This window comes from Brachionichthys hirsutus, chromosome 11, assembly GCF_040956055.1.
Source record: "Brachionichthys hirsutus isolate HB-005 chromosome 11, CSIRO-AGI_Bhir_v1, whole genome shotgun sequence".
Classification (NCBI taxonomy): Eukaryota; Metazoa; Chordata; class Actinopteri; order Lophiiformes; family Brachionichthyidae; genus Brachionichthys; species Brachionichthys hirsutus.
The window spans coordinates 13,118,556-13,134,803 of record NC_090907.1 but is presented as its reverse complement, the minus strand read 5'-3'; the positions used below and the strand labels follow the sequence as shown (position 1 = coordinate 13,134,803).

General features: G+C 46.4%; 2 protein-coding genes across 2 annotated transcripts; both read right to left on the bottom strand.

Moving 5' to 3' along the window:
• Positions 1 to 1,726: 1,726 nt before the first annotated feature.
• Positions 1,727 to 3,369, bottom strand: zgc:152863 (uncharacterized protein LOC562658 homolog). Its single transcript, XM_068745834.1, is given in 6 exon segments — positions 1,727 to 1,916; positions 1,918 to 1,989; positions 2,203 to 2,347; positions 2,827 to 2,866; positions 2,868 to 3,073; positions 3,294 to 3,369. Coding segments are annotated over 6 exon segments (729 nt in total).
• A 5,087-nt stretch (positions 3,370 to 8,456) lies between these two features.
• pak4 (p21 protein (Cdc42/Rac)-activated kinase 4) lies at positions 8,457 to 15,920 on the bottom strand. The gene is made up of 10 exons (XM_068745398.1): positions 15,720 to 15,920; positions 15,117 to 15,328; positions 14,846 to 15,044; positions 14,194 to 14,427; positions 13,423 to 13,857; positions 13,012 to 13,145; positions 12,361 to 12,487; positions 10,033 to 10,158; positions 9,805 to 9,939; positions 8,457 to 8,612 (listed from the first exon to the last, which is right to left on the bottom strand). The coding sequence occupies exons 1-10, from the start codon at positions 15,918 to 15,920 to the stop codon at positions 8,457 to 8,459; spliced, it is 1,959 nt and encodes a 652-aa protein (XP_068601499.1).
• Between the last annotated feature and the right edge of the window lie 328 nt (positions 15,921 to 16,248).

Sequence of the window (16,248 nt, the reverse complement as noted above, 5' to 3'; positions counted from 1 at the left end):
TATTCGTAAATGTGCGTGGAAAGTTGCGTAACTGTTTCTCACTCTGTGGGTGTGACCGTCCCTCTAGTACCACCGTTAAAGCACACGACCCAACCAGAGGGGGAAATGCAGATGTGTGTGTGTTGGGACACATCTGGGCACTGAAATAGCTTTTGATTACACAACGCTGCGTGTGAGCTGAAGTGAAACGCACAAAAACGCTGAGAGAACATGAAAGTTCATGAACGCCTGATTGATCCATCCATTAATTCAAACGTCTGCAAGGTGATAAAAGAGAAACAGGTTTTTGTTATTTTAGTGTGAACTATTGGATAAGAGGGGAGCCAGAAATGTTAGCAGCGTCTGCTTTATCTAAACAATGTTCTGCGTTTTAGTCTCATATTTCTTTATGTCAATCTAAATAGGAACGCCAGCTGTGGCTTTCGGTAAACCGTCCAAACAGCTCCTCGCTCGGTCAAGCTGGAAGAACCCAAGCTTTCATGCTGACATCAGATTTAATCTCCACGGCAACGCAGCAGCAACGGTAGCGCGGGGACGTTTACAGGAATGAACCATCGTCCCGTTTCCAAGTCAAAATCATTTTAGAATTTCTCCTCAAGCAGTTTTACTACTCAAATGAAAGTAAGTCATTATTTGTGATAGCCAACATTTAGAAACTGAAGCAGACTAACTTCAGTCACAAACAGGAAGAGCAAAGAAACATGTTCATCAAGCAAAGAAACATTTTAATACAATCATTTCGTAATTATTGCAATTCATAAATTCTTAAATAGGTTAAATGAAATGAAACAAGAAATACATTCAAGGTCTTTGAAGGCATCAGTCGCTGTCTTAGGGTTCAGAGGGACAGAAAGGCGACACGTTTTCGGTTTGTTCCAACAGTAGAGGATGGAACCTGTTGCTTCATGTTATCTGATTGGTGTGTTGATGGTCGTCTATATATCAAAGGTCAATCTGATTCCATCCAATCTAATTTAATAGAATCGGAACATTAAGATTATTTCATGTCAGTTATCAGATTCATTTTCACTGATCCTTTAAAGTCTAAATGATCGATTTGACTTTTCACCACAGAATAAACGGGAGGAATACCGTACCTTCACAGGTCGTTTGGCTTCCAAGCGTTTTCTAGTCTCAAATATGTGCAGTACACAAAGTGACCATCTTTAAATGAGTACGAGTACACGCTGCTGATTTCACCGTCGACCCCTGAACGTCTGCCGTGAGACAAACGCTGCACGACGCTCCCAGGAGGGGGGAAACAATCGTGTGCAACAGCCGCCATGACTCCAGGACAGAAGTCCAAGTCGTCCCCGACGCCGATGGGGACGAGTCCAAGTCGTCCCCGACACCGATGGGGACGACGACTCCTGTACAAAAAAAAATATTTTTATTTCTCGACTGAAGAAATACATTCTCATTTAAAATTAGTGAAGTGAAATGCATCACTGTTAAAACACAAGCCCCCTCCTCGCCTCCCCCCCCCTGCAGACAAGGTTTTCACCAGACCGCATGTGAAGCCCCGCCTCTGTCACAGACGTTCAATCATCCGTTCATTCCTAAGCGCGCTCCTGGGTCGGGGCTTTGCAGCGACTGGCCAATCAGCTTTGTGTAAGACGGCGAGCGATGGGACGGGACGTCCCGACGCAGCTCGGGGGTCTGCGGTCAGTCTGCGGGTCATTGCTGAACGGGAGCTCGCCGCACGCCCGTTCATCGGGCGTCCTTGTCATCTGAGAGGTCCCCGTGTCTCCGCCCGGCTCCGGAGCGGGACGTCTGAAGCTCCTCGTAAGGCGGCGGCGGGGCTGCCAGGGCTGGACTGAGACGATTGGTGGCAGCTGGGAGCCTCCTGGGCCAATAGCAGCTGGGTGGGTCCAGGTGCGGGGCAGGTGCGGGGCAGGTGGGGAGCCGCTGGCCCCGGCCTCCTCATAGGACGGGAGACAGACAGGAAGTCCGTCCACCCTCAGGTCCAGCTGGTCGGAGGAGCGGCGGCTGCAGCGACGGAGAGAGAATCATCACATCGAGTTCCTCCATTGAATTGATCGTCGTGCCGCTTTATTGATTCTAGCCGTCAGATCCAATTCAGTCGAATTGATTATTAGACACAAATAAATAAAGGTTTTTACTGTTAGACAGCCGTAATAATCCCATCGTTTACAGCCCCCCCCGTGGGCGGGAGCACCACTGCAGACGTAGTCTTCCTACCTGTGTGATTGACAGGGGTAGAGGCGGGACTTGACTACCAGGCAAGCCGTGGTCGTCGGCAGGAAGATGGACACGCCCACCGCCGTGGTCGCCACGCTGGTCATCGAGTCCCTCGCTCCGTCCTCAGAGTTTACGTTTGGGCCCTCTGAAGAGGAGAGAGAGTCCAGCCTCGTGATGAAGGTCTCCATCCACGTTTACAGAAGCAAGAAGTGAAACTACGAAAAGGTAAATAAAACAAACAACGGTTAGAAGAGGAGAAAGTCTGAAACAGGAGGGGATGCTTTTATCTCACCATGTTACCATGACGATGCCAAAAGCGGTTTCTCATGAGGTTAGAATGGCGTCAACCACAAACGCATATTTCATCATTGTTATGGCTCCGCCTACTTCCTGTCGCAGAGTTTTTAAGTGAATGGCGACGCAAGAAGACGAAAGTAGTCTGTGGAAAGTAAAGTTTCTCGTCTCAGCACGTCTGAGCTCCTACCGGGACGCTTTGAACTGAAATGAACAGCACTGATTGGTTACCATGGGTACCAGCTATGAGATGAAACACAGTTCACCCCCCCCCCATTCATTACTTACATGCAGGTTAATAGCTGCTAATAAGACGTCCGCTCCGCGTACCTTTGACAGGGATGCAGGCGGGGGCCGGGGGCCGGGGGCCGCCGCCTCCCGTGGCGACACCTGGAGACACGGACCTTGTTGCTGATGCGGTATCCGGGCTCGCAGAAGAACCAAACGGCGCTCCTCTGGGGGAATCCTCGACACGGGGAGGGGTCGCAGCGGAAGCCTCCGTGTTCCGCCAGCAGGGGGTGCGAGCAGTCTGGGGACAAACGCAGCAGCTTTAAGGCGTGGCGCGTGTCAGCCTCCTCTTCATCAGTCTCCAGAAGTTTGGAGTTCCACATTCAGTGATGATGAAGGTGTGATCAACTCTAAACCGCTGCTGATCCATCCGGATCGTCCTCGCTGATCCCTCGCGGCGTTCCAGTCTCATCGTTTACACGACTTCTTAGTTTCAACCTGAATTCTGTGAAGGTCGATTGTTCAGATAAATAAAGATGGACGACAGAACCCACAGGGGTGGTACCTGCTGTGAGGAGCGGCGAGGAGGCCACAGACCAGACGGACGCGTCCACACGGCCATGGACACGGAACCGAGCCAGACATCAAGCCAGACGTCCTTTAACCAATAGAGATGAGTTGCTAGGAGACAAAATAAAACACAATTTACTCAAGATTGGAATTGTAAAAAAGAAAAGTGACCATCTGCTGACAAAAACAAAGTTTCCTGATGTCTTTAAGAAAAGGTGTAGCCTTTAAATAAGCCTTTGCTCCCCCCCCCCCCCCCCCCCCTTTGGGTCATCAATGTCAAACAGCCTTTGTCTGATGGTCCTTTTTCATTGAACAATGAACTGAAATACTTTCATTGGTTCCTTCTCGTCTGTATCTCAGAACAGGAAGTAAACGTCGTACTCACTAAAGGAAGCTCTGGTTTATTTATGTTCAATAAAAAACATAAATGTCTCCATTTGTACCAGAGTTAGCTTAAAGCTAATTTAAGTTAAAGTCGTTATAGCTGCTCGTCCTGCTGCCGCTGACTCCTCCCATCACGCCTCGCCTCATTCTGACCATTTCAATCTGAACACATGGCTGCTTGGATGGCCCCGTGGCCCCGTGGCACGTAGCTCCTCCCTCTAGAACGGGAGAACGGGAGAACCGGAGCAGCTCCTCCCTCTCTCGGTGCTTTGTTTACCTGAATCTCAGCTTCAGCTTCGCGCTGCTCCTCCCGCAGGTACTTTAGCCCCGCCTCCTTCAGGTGCAGCGCGTTTAAATGGCGACTCAGATAGAGCTTCGTCACCTGAGCCGGAGAAGCAGCAGCAGCGGGAGGAGGCTCGTTTTACTCACCGGCAGCCTGGACGCGGTCACGTGACGGCGGCTCCTGCTCGGCCGGATCTCTCTCCGACTCACCGACCAGCTGTTTGACCGAGGAATCCTATTGGCTGCAGCTTGCTTGCCAAGCACCGCCCACCGGCGTGGTTCCGTAACTCTCTGGAAGCACCACAAGGGAAAAGGCTCCTGGCCTGTGACGTCATACTGTATAACAACATCACATGTAAATCCTCATTCCTGGAAACTTCTATCAAAAGAAACGCGCCGCGGAGCCTCCTCTAAAAGTACTTCAAAGGTTGAAGTACCAGAAATACTTCACTTTCTCTGCTAGTTAAAATAATCACTTTGAATTTGTGGCAGAAGTCTGGGCTAATAAAATAATTATTTTCAATCAGAAAACTGAAATAAAAATGTATTGACATTGCCCTCGCTGATGTGTGCTACAAGCTAACGGTAACCATTAGAATGCCCGATCTCGAATAGTAAATGTGTGCATGTAAATAAACTGAACACGCACACACATCTGTTTCTGCATTTTGAGAGATGTTCAGACTGATCCGTTTGATCAGACACCAGGATGTGTGTGAATGAACACTAGATTTACACGGTTCTCTCAGTGGGAAACATTTCAAACATACAAGAAAAGAGAAAACAGACACCAGAGGTCACGCTTAAAAAACACAGAAATCTGTATTTAAAGAAAGAAGAAAACGTAACATTTGCAAAGTGAAATCTGTTTTACAATACGAGTGAAGTTAACAAAAGGAGGACGACGCAGGAACAGCTGGAATCTGATGTTTGACAAAATAATGATTAGGATTAGTCCCATCAGCTCCATCGATCAGAACAGGCTGTGGCGTGAAGCGGGGAACAATGGACCCCAGCCGGGCTGGACCTCCTTCAGAACACCGAGCTGGAAGGACAAGCGCTGATTTTGTGGTGTCCAAATAAAGAACAAGAGAACCCCCTTAAGAGAATAAGAGCCACCACGACAGCCGTCGCTTTCACCTTCCTCCCATCCCCCACCAAAACCCCTTTGCTACGCGACGACGGCCTTCTGCATCAAATACCTCCCAAAGCTGACCGTTTGAAGCCTTTCAGATTTGTGAGGTGACATTACCTGTCACCTTCTCCAGGAGGAGGAGCGTCAGGTCAGCGTGTTACTCTGACACGCAGAGAACAGAATCGCTAGTCGAGCATCAGCTGAAGAACGCAGCGGATCTAAGGTTTAAGAACGGTTCAGATGTGGAATGAAGCATTAAAGGGACAGTCCGTAGTGCCGTAGTGTTCGTTTCCACTGGGCAAGAGACACGAAGAAACCAACACACATTTACAGCTCGGCAACAGCAAGTCTTTAGAAAGACACTTAAGATGGAAGTGTCTTTATCGGCAATAAACGTCTCGAGTTCACAGATTTCGGAATATTAAAATGTAAAAAAAAAATAAAACCAGGCCAGAACAGGCTTTCAGGAAATACTGAACTCATAATTAATCCAATTAACTCAATCCGGATCATAAGGAAGGCACTTTCTCTCTTTTTAGTTAGATTTTCTATTATTTATTGGCAGAAAATAACTTTTTGCTTCCGATATGACCAAATAATTCATGAATATTTTCTTCCTTGCAGTGGACCCAATACAGGAAAATGACAAAAACAACTGGAATTCTTCTCACCAGACCAAAGCGCGTCTAAAAAAAAGAACCTTAACAAACACACCAGATTAAATTTACCGGTAAGAGTATTTGTTGTCAGTCCCTGAAGGAGAATTATTACCACAGTAAGTGGTTAATCAATATGAATTTAAGGTTCTAGTGGGATTAATATTGAAACTAGTTGCAATAATTGTCTTTAGTTATGCCGACCGTCCCTTCACTCCGCCACAAGCAGGAAACGTCCCAGGTTTCATAACTTACGAGTCGATTCTGCCTCGTCTCACTTCAGACCACGGAACAAATCCAGAACCGAACGCAGCCGAACATTTAAGGTCCGGAGAGCTGCCAGGGAGACGAGGCGCTCCCCAGGACGGTCTGGAGATAACAGATATAGCAGATAACTGCCCCTCCTCCTAGATTTCAGCCTAAGACACGGCAGCACAACAAATTCACTTTGATGTTCATACTACAATCGGCGCTATATATATATATATTTAAGCTACTACTGTGTAGGCATGTGTGGGTACGGGTGGTGTTTATATTTATCTGTTATTTCTAGCTTAGTTTGCTGATGAGCTTGGGTGTTAGGGGATCATTTAAGTTAAATATGTTTTCAAAAACAAACAAACTGCACTTCCGTTTGCACGTTCCATCTGTGACCGGCATTTAATAAAGTTCATTAAAAAAAGGCGAGTGCATACATCCATCAAAGCCCAGCAGTCGAGAGAACAACGTCCTGAATTTAAGGAACCTTTATCCAGACGTCCTCCGGCATCGTCGCTGGAGCCTCAGACACGCAGTTGTGTGTGAACGGAAATAAAAGCCTAAGACCATCTCAAAACGCTAAAACCTTTGGTCGTGATGCTACCAACAAACCCTCCAGCAACGCTTCATGAAAATCCAACACCGTTCTTGTGTAATCCTGCCAATGGTCAAACAGCATCCTTTTTCTCACCTCCACCAGGAAGGTGAGAAAAAAAAGGATTCTACACTGTGAGGATCATTTAATTTCAGAACAGCGAAAGGTCTCGGTCCCTGATTTGTTTCATTTTACTTCTATACTTTTCATCATCAGGATTACACAAACCTTTGTCACAGATTTCCATAAAACTTGTGTTTCACTGCGGCGCGGCGGGATACACATCAGGAAATGAAATGTTTTCCGTCTGCCCTCAAAGGTCGAGTCCTTTTCACGGGGGGGGGGTTTCTACTCGAGATCTGTCCACTTCGGATTCACATTAAAGACTCCCGGTTTAAAGACTCATTCTGCAAGATGGAATACAAGCATAGATCATTTTCAGAGCTCCTTGCATTCTCCGATCATCTGCACCACAGAGCAGAGGAACTCCGGAGCGCAGTGTGCTCGAATAAGGCCAGAAGTGGGCTGGAGAGAAAAGCCCTATAGCTCGCACAAAATGTCAGATAGAGCCACCAATGATTCATAAACTACAGACTGCAGTCTATTAAATCTCTAAAAGATCACCTCTAGAGTAAAATCCAACCACACATAATCTAAGAGTCAGCTCATCATCCTTCTGTACCACAGAAGAACCATTAGTTTGTGAAGTGTTAAAACAGTAACGTAACAAAATAAAATAAGACGGTGTGTAAAAGCCAACACTGCTAAAAACAAACAGCTAAATGTAAAATCGTTAGCCATTTTGTCAGTATTTTATACCCAAGGGATTCCTTCTTGTCCTCTTTTTTCCGTGTTTCCCGTTTTTCTGACATCTTTAGACCACCGAGTCTTTTCTGGTAGCAACTTTCTTCTGCCGTCTTTTCTCTGTCTGCTGGAATAAACCGGGAGTGCAGCGTCTACCTCTACGTGGACAGTGCATCAAAACATCACATCTTTATCTGAACTAAACCAGGAGACAAATCATAATATTAATAACACAATCACAAAATACAGATAGTAGAGCATCAAAACGGATAGATCTCTCTACGATCATTGTACTCGCACAGAAAGATTAATCTGTTAAAGAAAACAATTCCAGTGTTTACCTTTTGACTTAGTGTGTGTTCCCAACAGGAATCTAGTATTTATATGGCTACAAAATAAAGTCCAACTGGCTCATTTCTGAGTCAAAAGATTTCTGCCTCAGTAGTAAGTTTGGGGAGCGGCGAGCCAGCGTCCCGGTCTGGGACTAAAGTCTTTGTAGTGAAAACATTTTGGCTTCCAGACTGTTTAATAGTGAGAGACAAACGTCGCCGTCTCTAAAATCAGCCGATGGGCTCCTTCAAAGCATCTGACCCCACGCTTAAATCCAGGTACGGTCCACAGAGGAAATAAAAACAGGCACAGTCCGTAAGCGTAAGCGTTCCAGGTCAGGCCTTTCATTCGAAAAAATACAAGATGAAAGGATGAAAGGGGCTGAAATCACTCAAGCGAGACGTGGCTGCTCTGCTCTTCTCTCTCCAAGAGAGCCATGAAGCGCTGTCATTAACAGTGCTACACACACATGCACACACACGCACACACGCACACACACACACACGCGCACGCACACACGCCTTATTGCCTCTTAAGGGAATACCTTCCCTGCAGTTCAGTGATTCACATCAAACCAGTAGAATACTCCTGCACACCCCGTTTACACCTCGTCTCTGTGCTTTGGCCTCCCGTCCGCGACCTCCGACCTTCGTGTGCAGGAGTATTCCGTTCCATCTGAACCTCCCCAGTGCTTCTCGAGGTCTTAGCGTTACAAGTCTCATCTCATCCTGTTCTGTCTCATCAGCGGAACGATGCAGGACGGTGGGCCAGCCTTTGTCAAGAAGGGGTGTTTGAGGATCTCGCCGGCCGCGGCCCTTTGAGCCGGGTCGCGCACCAACATCCTGTCCAGGAAGCCCTTCAGCAGAGGGGAGACCTGCGAGAGACAGAGATTCGTGCGGTTGGTTTGTAACCACACGGGTGGGCGTAGACGAGTTGACAGATTCATGAGTAAACAGTAAACAAGTCTCTAGATGGGGGGGGGGGGGCGTTCTCTGATCAGAGGGGCGAACGGGAGACACAGCAACACATTTCAGTTCCCATCGCTACGGAGACCAGTTCGATACAATAAGTACTTTAATATCAGTTCTATTTAAAAAATTTTTTACTTTTGTCTATTTTTTCTATTAATCTGTTTCTGTTTAAATTTATTCACTAAAAACAAGATATTCCAGGCACTTTTCATAAATTCTTTCTGTTATTATCTGATATCCACTCATATTCAGTAAGAGGTCAGAAACATTTTCATTTACCGCTTTGTCGTACATCGAGTCATAAATTCTTTATCAAATTCCGTGGTCCCCAACTTTGGAACTCTTTAGACAAGTCGTTAAAACTATTATCTACGTACACAATGTTTAAGTCTAATTTGGTAAACTATATTCTGCCCAGGCATGTATAGTATTTTGAAATTAATTTGTAGTTTGTATGATCTTTTTTTTTTGATTTTGGGTTTTATTTTTAAAATTGTTTTTATTTTATTTTATTTTCTATATTTTCTTTCTTTCTTTTGCTCAGTTTGTTTGCTGGGTTTTTTCCGTGTATCTTTTCCTTTTTAGCTTTTATTTAACTTCCTTTTTTTTTGTTTCATATATATATTGATTGATTTTTTTAGTTAATCTGAACTTGAGGGGAGGATTTTTATATAAGCCCTTTCGGCTTCTTTTCCTCTCCTGCACTATTATTTGCCTTTGTAATGTTTTGTTTATGTTTATTATTGTGCATATGAATACAATGAAATGAAATGAAAAATGAAATGTGACTCTTATTCATGAAAGCAGTGGTTTAGTAACCTCTACCTTTTTACCAGCTGAACAGTGACCTGACCCAAGTAACTATGGAAACGGTTTTTACTCCTGTCAGCGCAGTAACACCTCTTACTGTCGCTAATGTGTTAGCAGGGACACGGTGTCTTCCATCACTACCCCTCTACAGAGGTAAATCTTCCTGACTTACCTCAACCTGGACGACTGAGAACACAGGACATGTCTCTACAGAGGAAGTCCATAAAAGGTCACGGCTTTTGTGGTTACCAAGACCGCTGAGCCTTTTTCGTATCAAATTAGTACCTTGTGCAGATTCTTCAACTTGGGAGGCAGGTTGTCTCGAATCATTTTCATGGCTTTGAGGGGGGGCTCATTGAAGTATGGCGGCTCCCCATCCACCATCTCTATGACCATGATGCCGAGAGACCAGATATCCACCTGGACGCAGCAAAAAGAGACAAAAGCAGAAGAGATTATTTCGACGTTCAAATGAGGAGAGCAGCAGAAGCTCGAGACTCCGCTAAACGTCACCTCTGGTCCGTAAGGCAGTCGGGATATGAGCTCCGGCGCCATCCAGTACGGCGTCCCCACCAGAGACTTCCTTCTTTGCACTTCTTTAGACACCTGGGCACAGAAACCGAAGTCCGACAGCTTCACCTGGACAGACAGGGGGGGGGACATAGTCACAAAGGGTCCCTGATGCTCTTACGAGGCTTAAGAGGGATATTTAACGTAGTTAGTATTAGTAATGTTTAAAAGAAAACAAATGTTCAGAAATTGAAGACGTGTTTAAGCTGCATGGAATATCAATGTAAATATTTATAGGCGATGCTGATGATGAATTATTATTAAGAACAGTCATTGAGATCCCCCCCCCCCCACCATCCTGCTACCGTCTACCCCTCCTTATGAGAATGGTTCAGCCCGGCTTAGCGTACAGATTGAAACCCGGCTGCTATTAAACTCCTGCAGCACCGAAAATAAAAACAAAACATGAATCAGACTCTGATATTAAAAGGAGAATTAACAAGGACTGAAGTACATGTATGCAGTACATCAGCCAGATATCAAGTACACACACCCTGCCGACGGGAAACTCTTCAGGCTTCATTAAATGTACTTCCCCTGTCAGGCTGAATCGCAAACAAACCTCAAACCCAACCAAACATCAAAAACACGGCAGCAGTCGACGAGAGGATTTCTATTTGAACGTTATTAGAGAATATTTAAATATTTACACCTCAAATTCAAACGCTCGCCTTTCGGTGTTTCACAAATATAGCAACGCAAAAGAGCAGAAAGAGCGGGCTTTACACACAGAGAAGCACACACACAATACTTTAGCTCACATTGCAGTCCACAGAGTAACAAAGACTGTTATTGATAAGCTATGTAAGAGTCATAGATGGAGACATGAGGGAGGAATCACTTCTCTGCTAACAAGATCCTGGCAGAGCCACAGCAGGATCATTGACTCTTACTTAAGAGAGGCCGATCTGAGATGGGAGCACTGTGTGTGTGTGTGGGGGGGGGGGGGGGGGGGGATCTGCACATGTCATCGCCAGTCAGCTGCATAAAAACACGACCTGTCAAAGCCCGGATTGCTTCGGCACTGTGCGAGGAAACGGGCTCCGCCCACACAGCGGTTCTGTTTCACAGCGAGTCCCGATGGCTTTCATGGGGGGGAGGAGCCATCCAGGGTCTTTGAGCTCCGGATGAAATTAGCATATTTTTGCAGGACGAGGGTCGTGATCTTGCCCACAATTTTTACTGTAACAAGTTCAACTTGAAACGTTCTTGCCTCAGTGGCTGTTTCTGAAACTCAACGTAGTTCATTTACAGTTGCAGGATACAAATACACGCCGCCCACATCTGGCAGATACAACCTAGTCATTCATCAGAAAACCTGAGCTGTGGCTTCAGCGAGTTTGAGAAGCTGAAATCCTTCATTGAAGGCAACAAGCTGCAGAACAACGATCCCGTGTATGGAAGCGCGACATCTCTGCCCTGCAGAAACACTTCCTGATTCAGGATCCCAAAGAATACGACTGGATCCGGGACCTGCTGACCTCGGCACATCAGAGGAGGAACAGCTCATTGATGTCCCCTCTGAAGACACTGGCTGCGTTTTGGATTGGAGTGGAGGAAGATTTCCCATCGCGAGGTCCGAGAGCCCCGGCCAGAGATGGGGAGATTGGCTTTTCTGCTGTGGCCTCGATCACAACTAAATACAGATCAAAGCTGGACAATGAAAATGAACTCAGAATGGCAATCTCAAAGCTTCAACCCAGATTTGAGAAGATCTGCAGCGTGCAGCAGGCCCACACCAGTTTGTCGTTTTATAACCCATTTTTGCAGAGGATTGATGCTTGGAAAGCAATGTTGAATATTAAGAAAATAAACCTGTTACAAAGGGCATCACTGCACGGTTAAGGTGCTTGAAAACAGTTGCATTTAAAATAATTACACTGTAAAAGGTGGTTTGTTATTTAGTTCTCACTCTAAAGACGTTTCAGTTTGCCTGTAGTAACCAGTCTGGCACTTCACTTTGCATTTATTTTTTTACGTTGAGGTTTGTATTAATTACAATGTCTGAAAACAAAATATGAAATATAATAACGCCGATATCTGCTACGGCTGATTTGAAGAGTGAATAAGATGAATCATTTTGTTTTGGTGAAGCCAAACACTGATCTCAACACATGGCACTTTAAAAGGGTGCATTAAGAAACACCAAATAAGATGTTCAACATCACACTCATCCTGCCTCGTCCTTTATGAAACACCCTCCCTGCTTACAACAAACAAAGACCGTTTGAGGTGACGATGCTGAAGGCAGAGTGAATAAGTGTTACAAACCCGGCCATCATGGGTGAGGAGGATGGAATCACTCTTGATGTCTCTGTGTATCACCCCCTGAGTGTGGAGGACAGACAACGCCTTCAGGACAGACAGACACACCGTGGCGATCTGCTCTTCGTTCATCCTGGGAGGGGAAGGAGACAGAGCGATATCAATAAAGGTTTTTCAGCATCTTGCATTTAGACAACCCTATTTATTGAAAAAGGTTGGACGTTCTGTAAAACATAATAAAACAGAAGTGAAAATTCATAATCCTTTTCTAACATTCGATTAAAATGTCCCTCATCAACTTGAACTTTCTTCATTTCAAAGTATCTTGATTTGAATTTTAAGACCGGCAGCACATCAGAAAAAATTGTGATGGGGCAACAAAAGACTGAGAATCGCAGCTGATGAAGAGGTTCACTGTAACTGGAATATAACACATCTCTGTGCGGTAGGTGTGTGAAACACTGCCCCCTCGTGGACGAAAGGAGTTTGGGCAGGATGTTGATTACCGACAAACATTGAAAAGCATTAATAGCAAAATGTGTAATTAAAAAGGTAACGTTACGTTAAATTCATAATTTGCATAGATCAAAAGATCACATACTCACCAACAAGTTGTCAGGAGTGACACAAACGGTCGAAAACAATCGTCTCTCTTACCTGGTGTGGGTCACGATGTCAGTCAGAGCTCCTCCCTCTAGGAACTCCATGACAACCCAGAGTTCGTCTCCTACCAGGTAGCTGTTGTACATCTCCACCACATTCTCGTGGTGATAGTCCCGCATGATGACCACCTTCAAAACAACAGAGACAGATTCATATACAGGTGGAGTTGCTGGGGTTATTTATTAAGTATATTTTTTTTGTATAATAGAATATTAGAGAGAGAAAATGTTGCATCTTCACAGAGAGACAGAACATCAGGATCTGGAAACATCAAGCCAGGAAATGAACGTCATGACATACAAACACGTCACACAAGTCACATGCGTGACTGGAGAATAAGGCAATACTCAAATGAAACAGAACAACGGCATCAACCAAACAGCCTTTCCATTCAGGGTCTCTTGCCTCATTGAAGAGGAGTTCTCTCCGCTGTTGCTTCCTCAGGTCCATCTTCTTCACTGCTACCAGTTTCCCTGTAGTCTTCACTGTGGCAATGCACACAATCCCCGTGGACCCCTCCCCTATCTTGATGTAGTGGTCCAGGTAGGTCCGCGGATCCCCGGGGTCCACTACCATCTGCAGCGCTGCCCTGAACTGCTCATGGGAAACCCTCTGGGGCTCCCTCTGTGGTGAACGGCCCTGGGACGGAGCGCCTGATGTCGGGGGCCCAGGCGGAACAGGGGGCCGCGGGGCAGGAGCGTTGGGGTGGGGCGTGTGCGGGTGCTGGGTGGCCTCAGGTGTTAGGCTTGGGTGGGAATTGTGATGGCTTACGGGGGGGTTGGAGCTGGGGGAGCCACTTGAGGGGCCATTCTGGGGGGGGGATTCGTGGTGATGACTCGGCTTCAAGAATCAGAAAGGAGAATGTCGTCAGAAAAACAAGAAGTGCCACGGATTTAAAAATGTGTTCCCACAGTTGGAGCCGCGGCAACCGCCTGAGGACCAGGAAGTGTAAGTTACAGGGGACAGGAAGTGCTGCACGCTGGGTTGCACAAGTTTAGGCAAGGACATACTAAACATTGTTTGATTTATTTTATATTAAATTGTAAAAATAAAAAGACGAGTCCACATTTTAGATCTTTTGGCTAAAACCTAGAGAACAAAACACAAGTTGGATCATCATCCGCCAGCCAGTAGCTTCTCTCAGGAGACACTCGTCTTTCCTTCTGTCCTCCCTACCTGTCCGGTGGGACTGCGTCCGCCCTCGCTGTCCGTCCTCGGGTAGGTGTTGAAAGGCCGCGTGGACTGCTGGGCCGTCTTCATCACCCCCTCTGTTACTGGCAGGTTTGGGGTGCGGATGTTGGGTCCAGAAAGAGGTCTCTTGTCCCTGGGAGACTGAGGACTACCCTCCCTGGTCATGTAACTGGACTTTGGTCTGTGGTCAGTGGGTTGGTCCCTGTGAACCAGCTGCTCCTGGAGCAAGCAGCGTTTTGTGTGAGAGAGATGGAAAAATCTAATTAATTTATCAAAAATAAACATTATAGATGGATAAAAAAATACTAAATATACTGCATGTGTTGTATTCTTTAGTACAGTGATGCGTGTCGTCTTAACAGTAAAATGCGTGACAGAAACTTGAAAACGAGGGCTGTGACTCCCAGGGAGGAAACACTTTGAAATTGATATTAGTGTGTAAAAGAAATAGATTTTTTTCCACATATTCTGCATTTGAAGAATTAATTTGCAAATACATGTTTGCAGTTTATCACAGATGATTAAACTGGAATAGTATTGAAATGGATCTGTAATTATTGCAGATTTTTTTTGCAGAAGCACTAATCCTGTACACTATTTGTTCCGTTTCCTCAGGGCTCAGCCGCCGCGCCGCTACCTGTACTCGGTCCCGAGGTGCTCGGTGTGGAGTGGGAGGAGGGCCAGAACCTGGCCTGTCCCCGTGGGCCCTGCTGGGCTCCTGGCCCCGGGGCTGCTGCTGGGGCCGACCCTGGCCCCCCTCGTTCCACTGAGGAGGAACTCCACGTTGACCCTGGCGTGCATCACCTCCACTCTGGTGGTCTGGTCTGGGTCGGTCTCTGAGAGGAACGAAGCGTCAGAGCGAACGGTTGGAACCGTACTCCAGCTGGCGCTGCAGTGGGACTCCTTACCGCTCTGCTCTGTCCAGGTGGGAGTAGTGTCTTTGGTGTGGGTCGCCGTTCTCCTGCCCCCCTCCTCCCATAGAGCTGGAGTCCTTGCGAGGCTGGGCGGGAGGGCTGCCTCGTCGCAGGGAGTTGGAGCGAGTCACAGACATGGTGTCGAATTCATCCAACAGCCAAGTGAGAGAGCCGTCCACCCCAAGCTTGCTGCCACGGACAATTGTCTGGAGGTTTCAAAAGAAGAGAAGCCGTGGACAAGGGACGACGGGACTTAACTCAATTAGTCATCAATACTTGGGCTAAACAAAACGAAAGCAGATTAAGTGCCAGTAGGTGCTTGTGAAATGTTTGCCACTGGTTCAGTTTCATAAATCAAAGCGTCTGTTCGTCGTGCTAAACGTATTTAGCACACACCCAAATGCCACCACATTTATAGGCAACGCCGTCTGTTTCATCTTCATTTGGCTTTTGAAGGGATTTTCTTAGTGTTCATGCTGTGGTTTAAGCAAACAAACAAAAAAACCCTCTTCATCCCTGACGGTCACAGAAAAACACACATTTGAAAATGACTCATTTTCCGAGGCGTACAACGCGTCTGTTTTCCACTCGCCCCACCTTGCGTGGTTCCACAGTAGTTATGACCGTCACATCGATGAAGGGCTTGGGCCTTTTGGCCGTGTCTTCGATGAGCGACTGCCATTGTCTTGGCAATCCAACAAATTTCTGCTCCTGCTCATCAAAGTCAGTATGAACGCGATGCTCAAAATTCGATGGGGCGGAGATCTGGATACGAGACTTCTTTTTCTTGGCGAACATGATGGCGGCTGATGCAGCTACAGCCTGGCATCAAAGCTGTGGGGGGGGGGGGGGCAAACAAAGAAGAGGGTTAGCGGGAAAGGACAAAATGTAAAGCCACAAGTTCCCAGAAAATACAAAGACTGAGTAAAACTATTTAACTGCTTAAACGGCCCGTTGAGCTTTTAGCTGCATTCTGGAGACTTCCACAAGCTGAATCTCATCCGCGTGATCAACAATGACCTCACTGTTGGTCTCACATTAATACTGAGAGGACAACGTTCCTAATAAGCCTAATAACAGTCCAGACTAGAGGAACTGCCTCTTGAAGGACCCATTTCCTCCACAT

What these genes read in the sequence shown, in the direction of transcription:
- pak4 (XM_068745398.1), bottom strand. Translation starts at nt 15,920, where the DNA reads ATGTTCGCCAAGAAAAAGAAGTCTCGTATCCAGATCTCCGCCCCATCG. An exon ending in CTACTGTGGAACCACGCAAG is followed by an intron (nt 15,329 to 15,719) that starts GTGGGGCGAGTG and finishes TGAAACCTCCAG; the next exon opens with ACAATTGTCCGTGGCAGCAA. An exon ending in CACCTGGACAGAGCAGAGCG is followed by an intron (nt 15,045 to 15,116) that starts GTAAGGAGTCCC and finishes CGTTCCTCTCAG; the next exon opens with AGACCGACCCAGACCAGACC.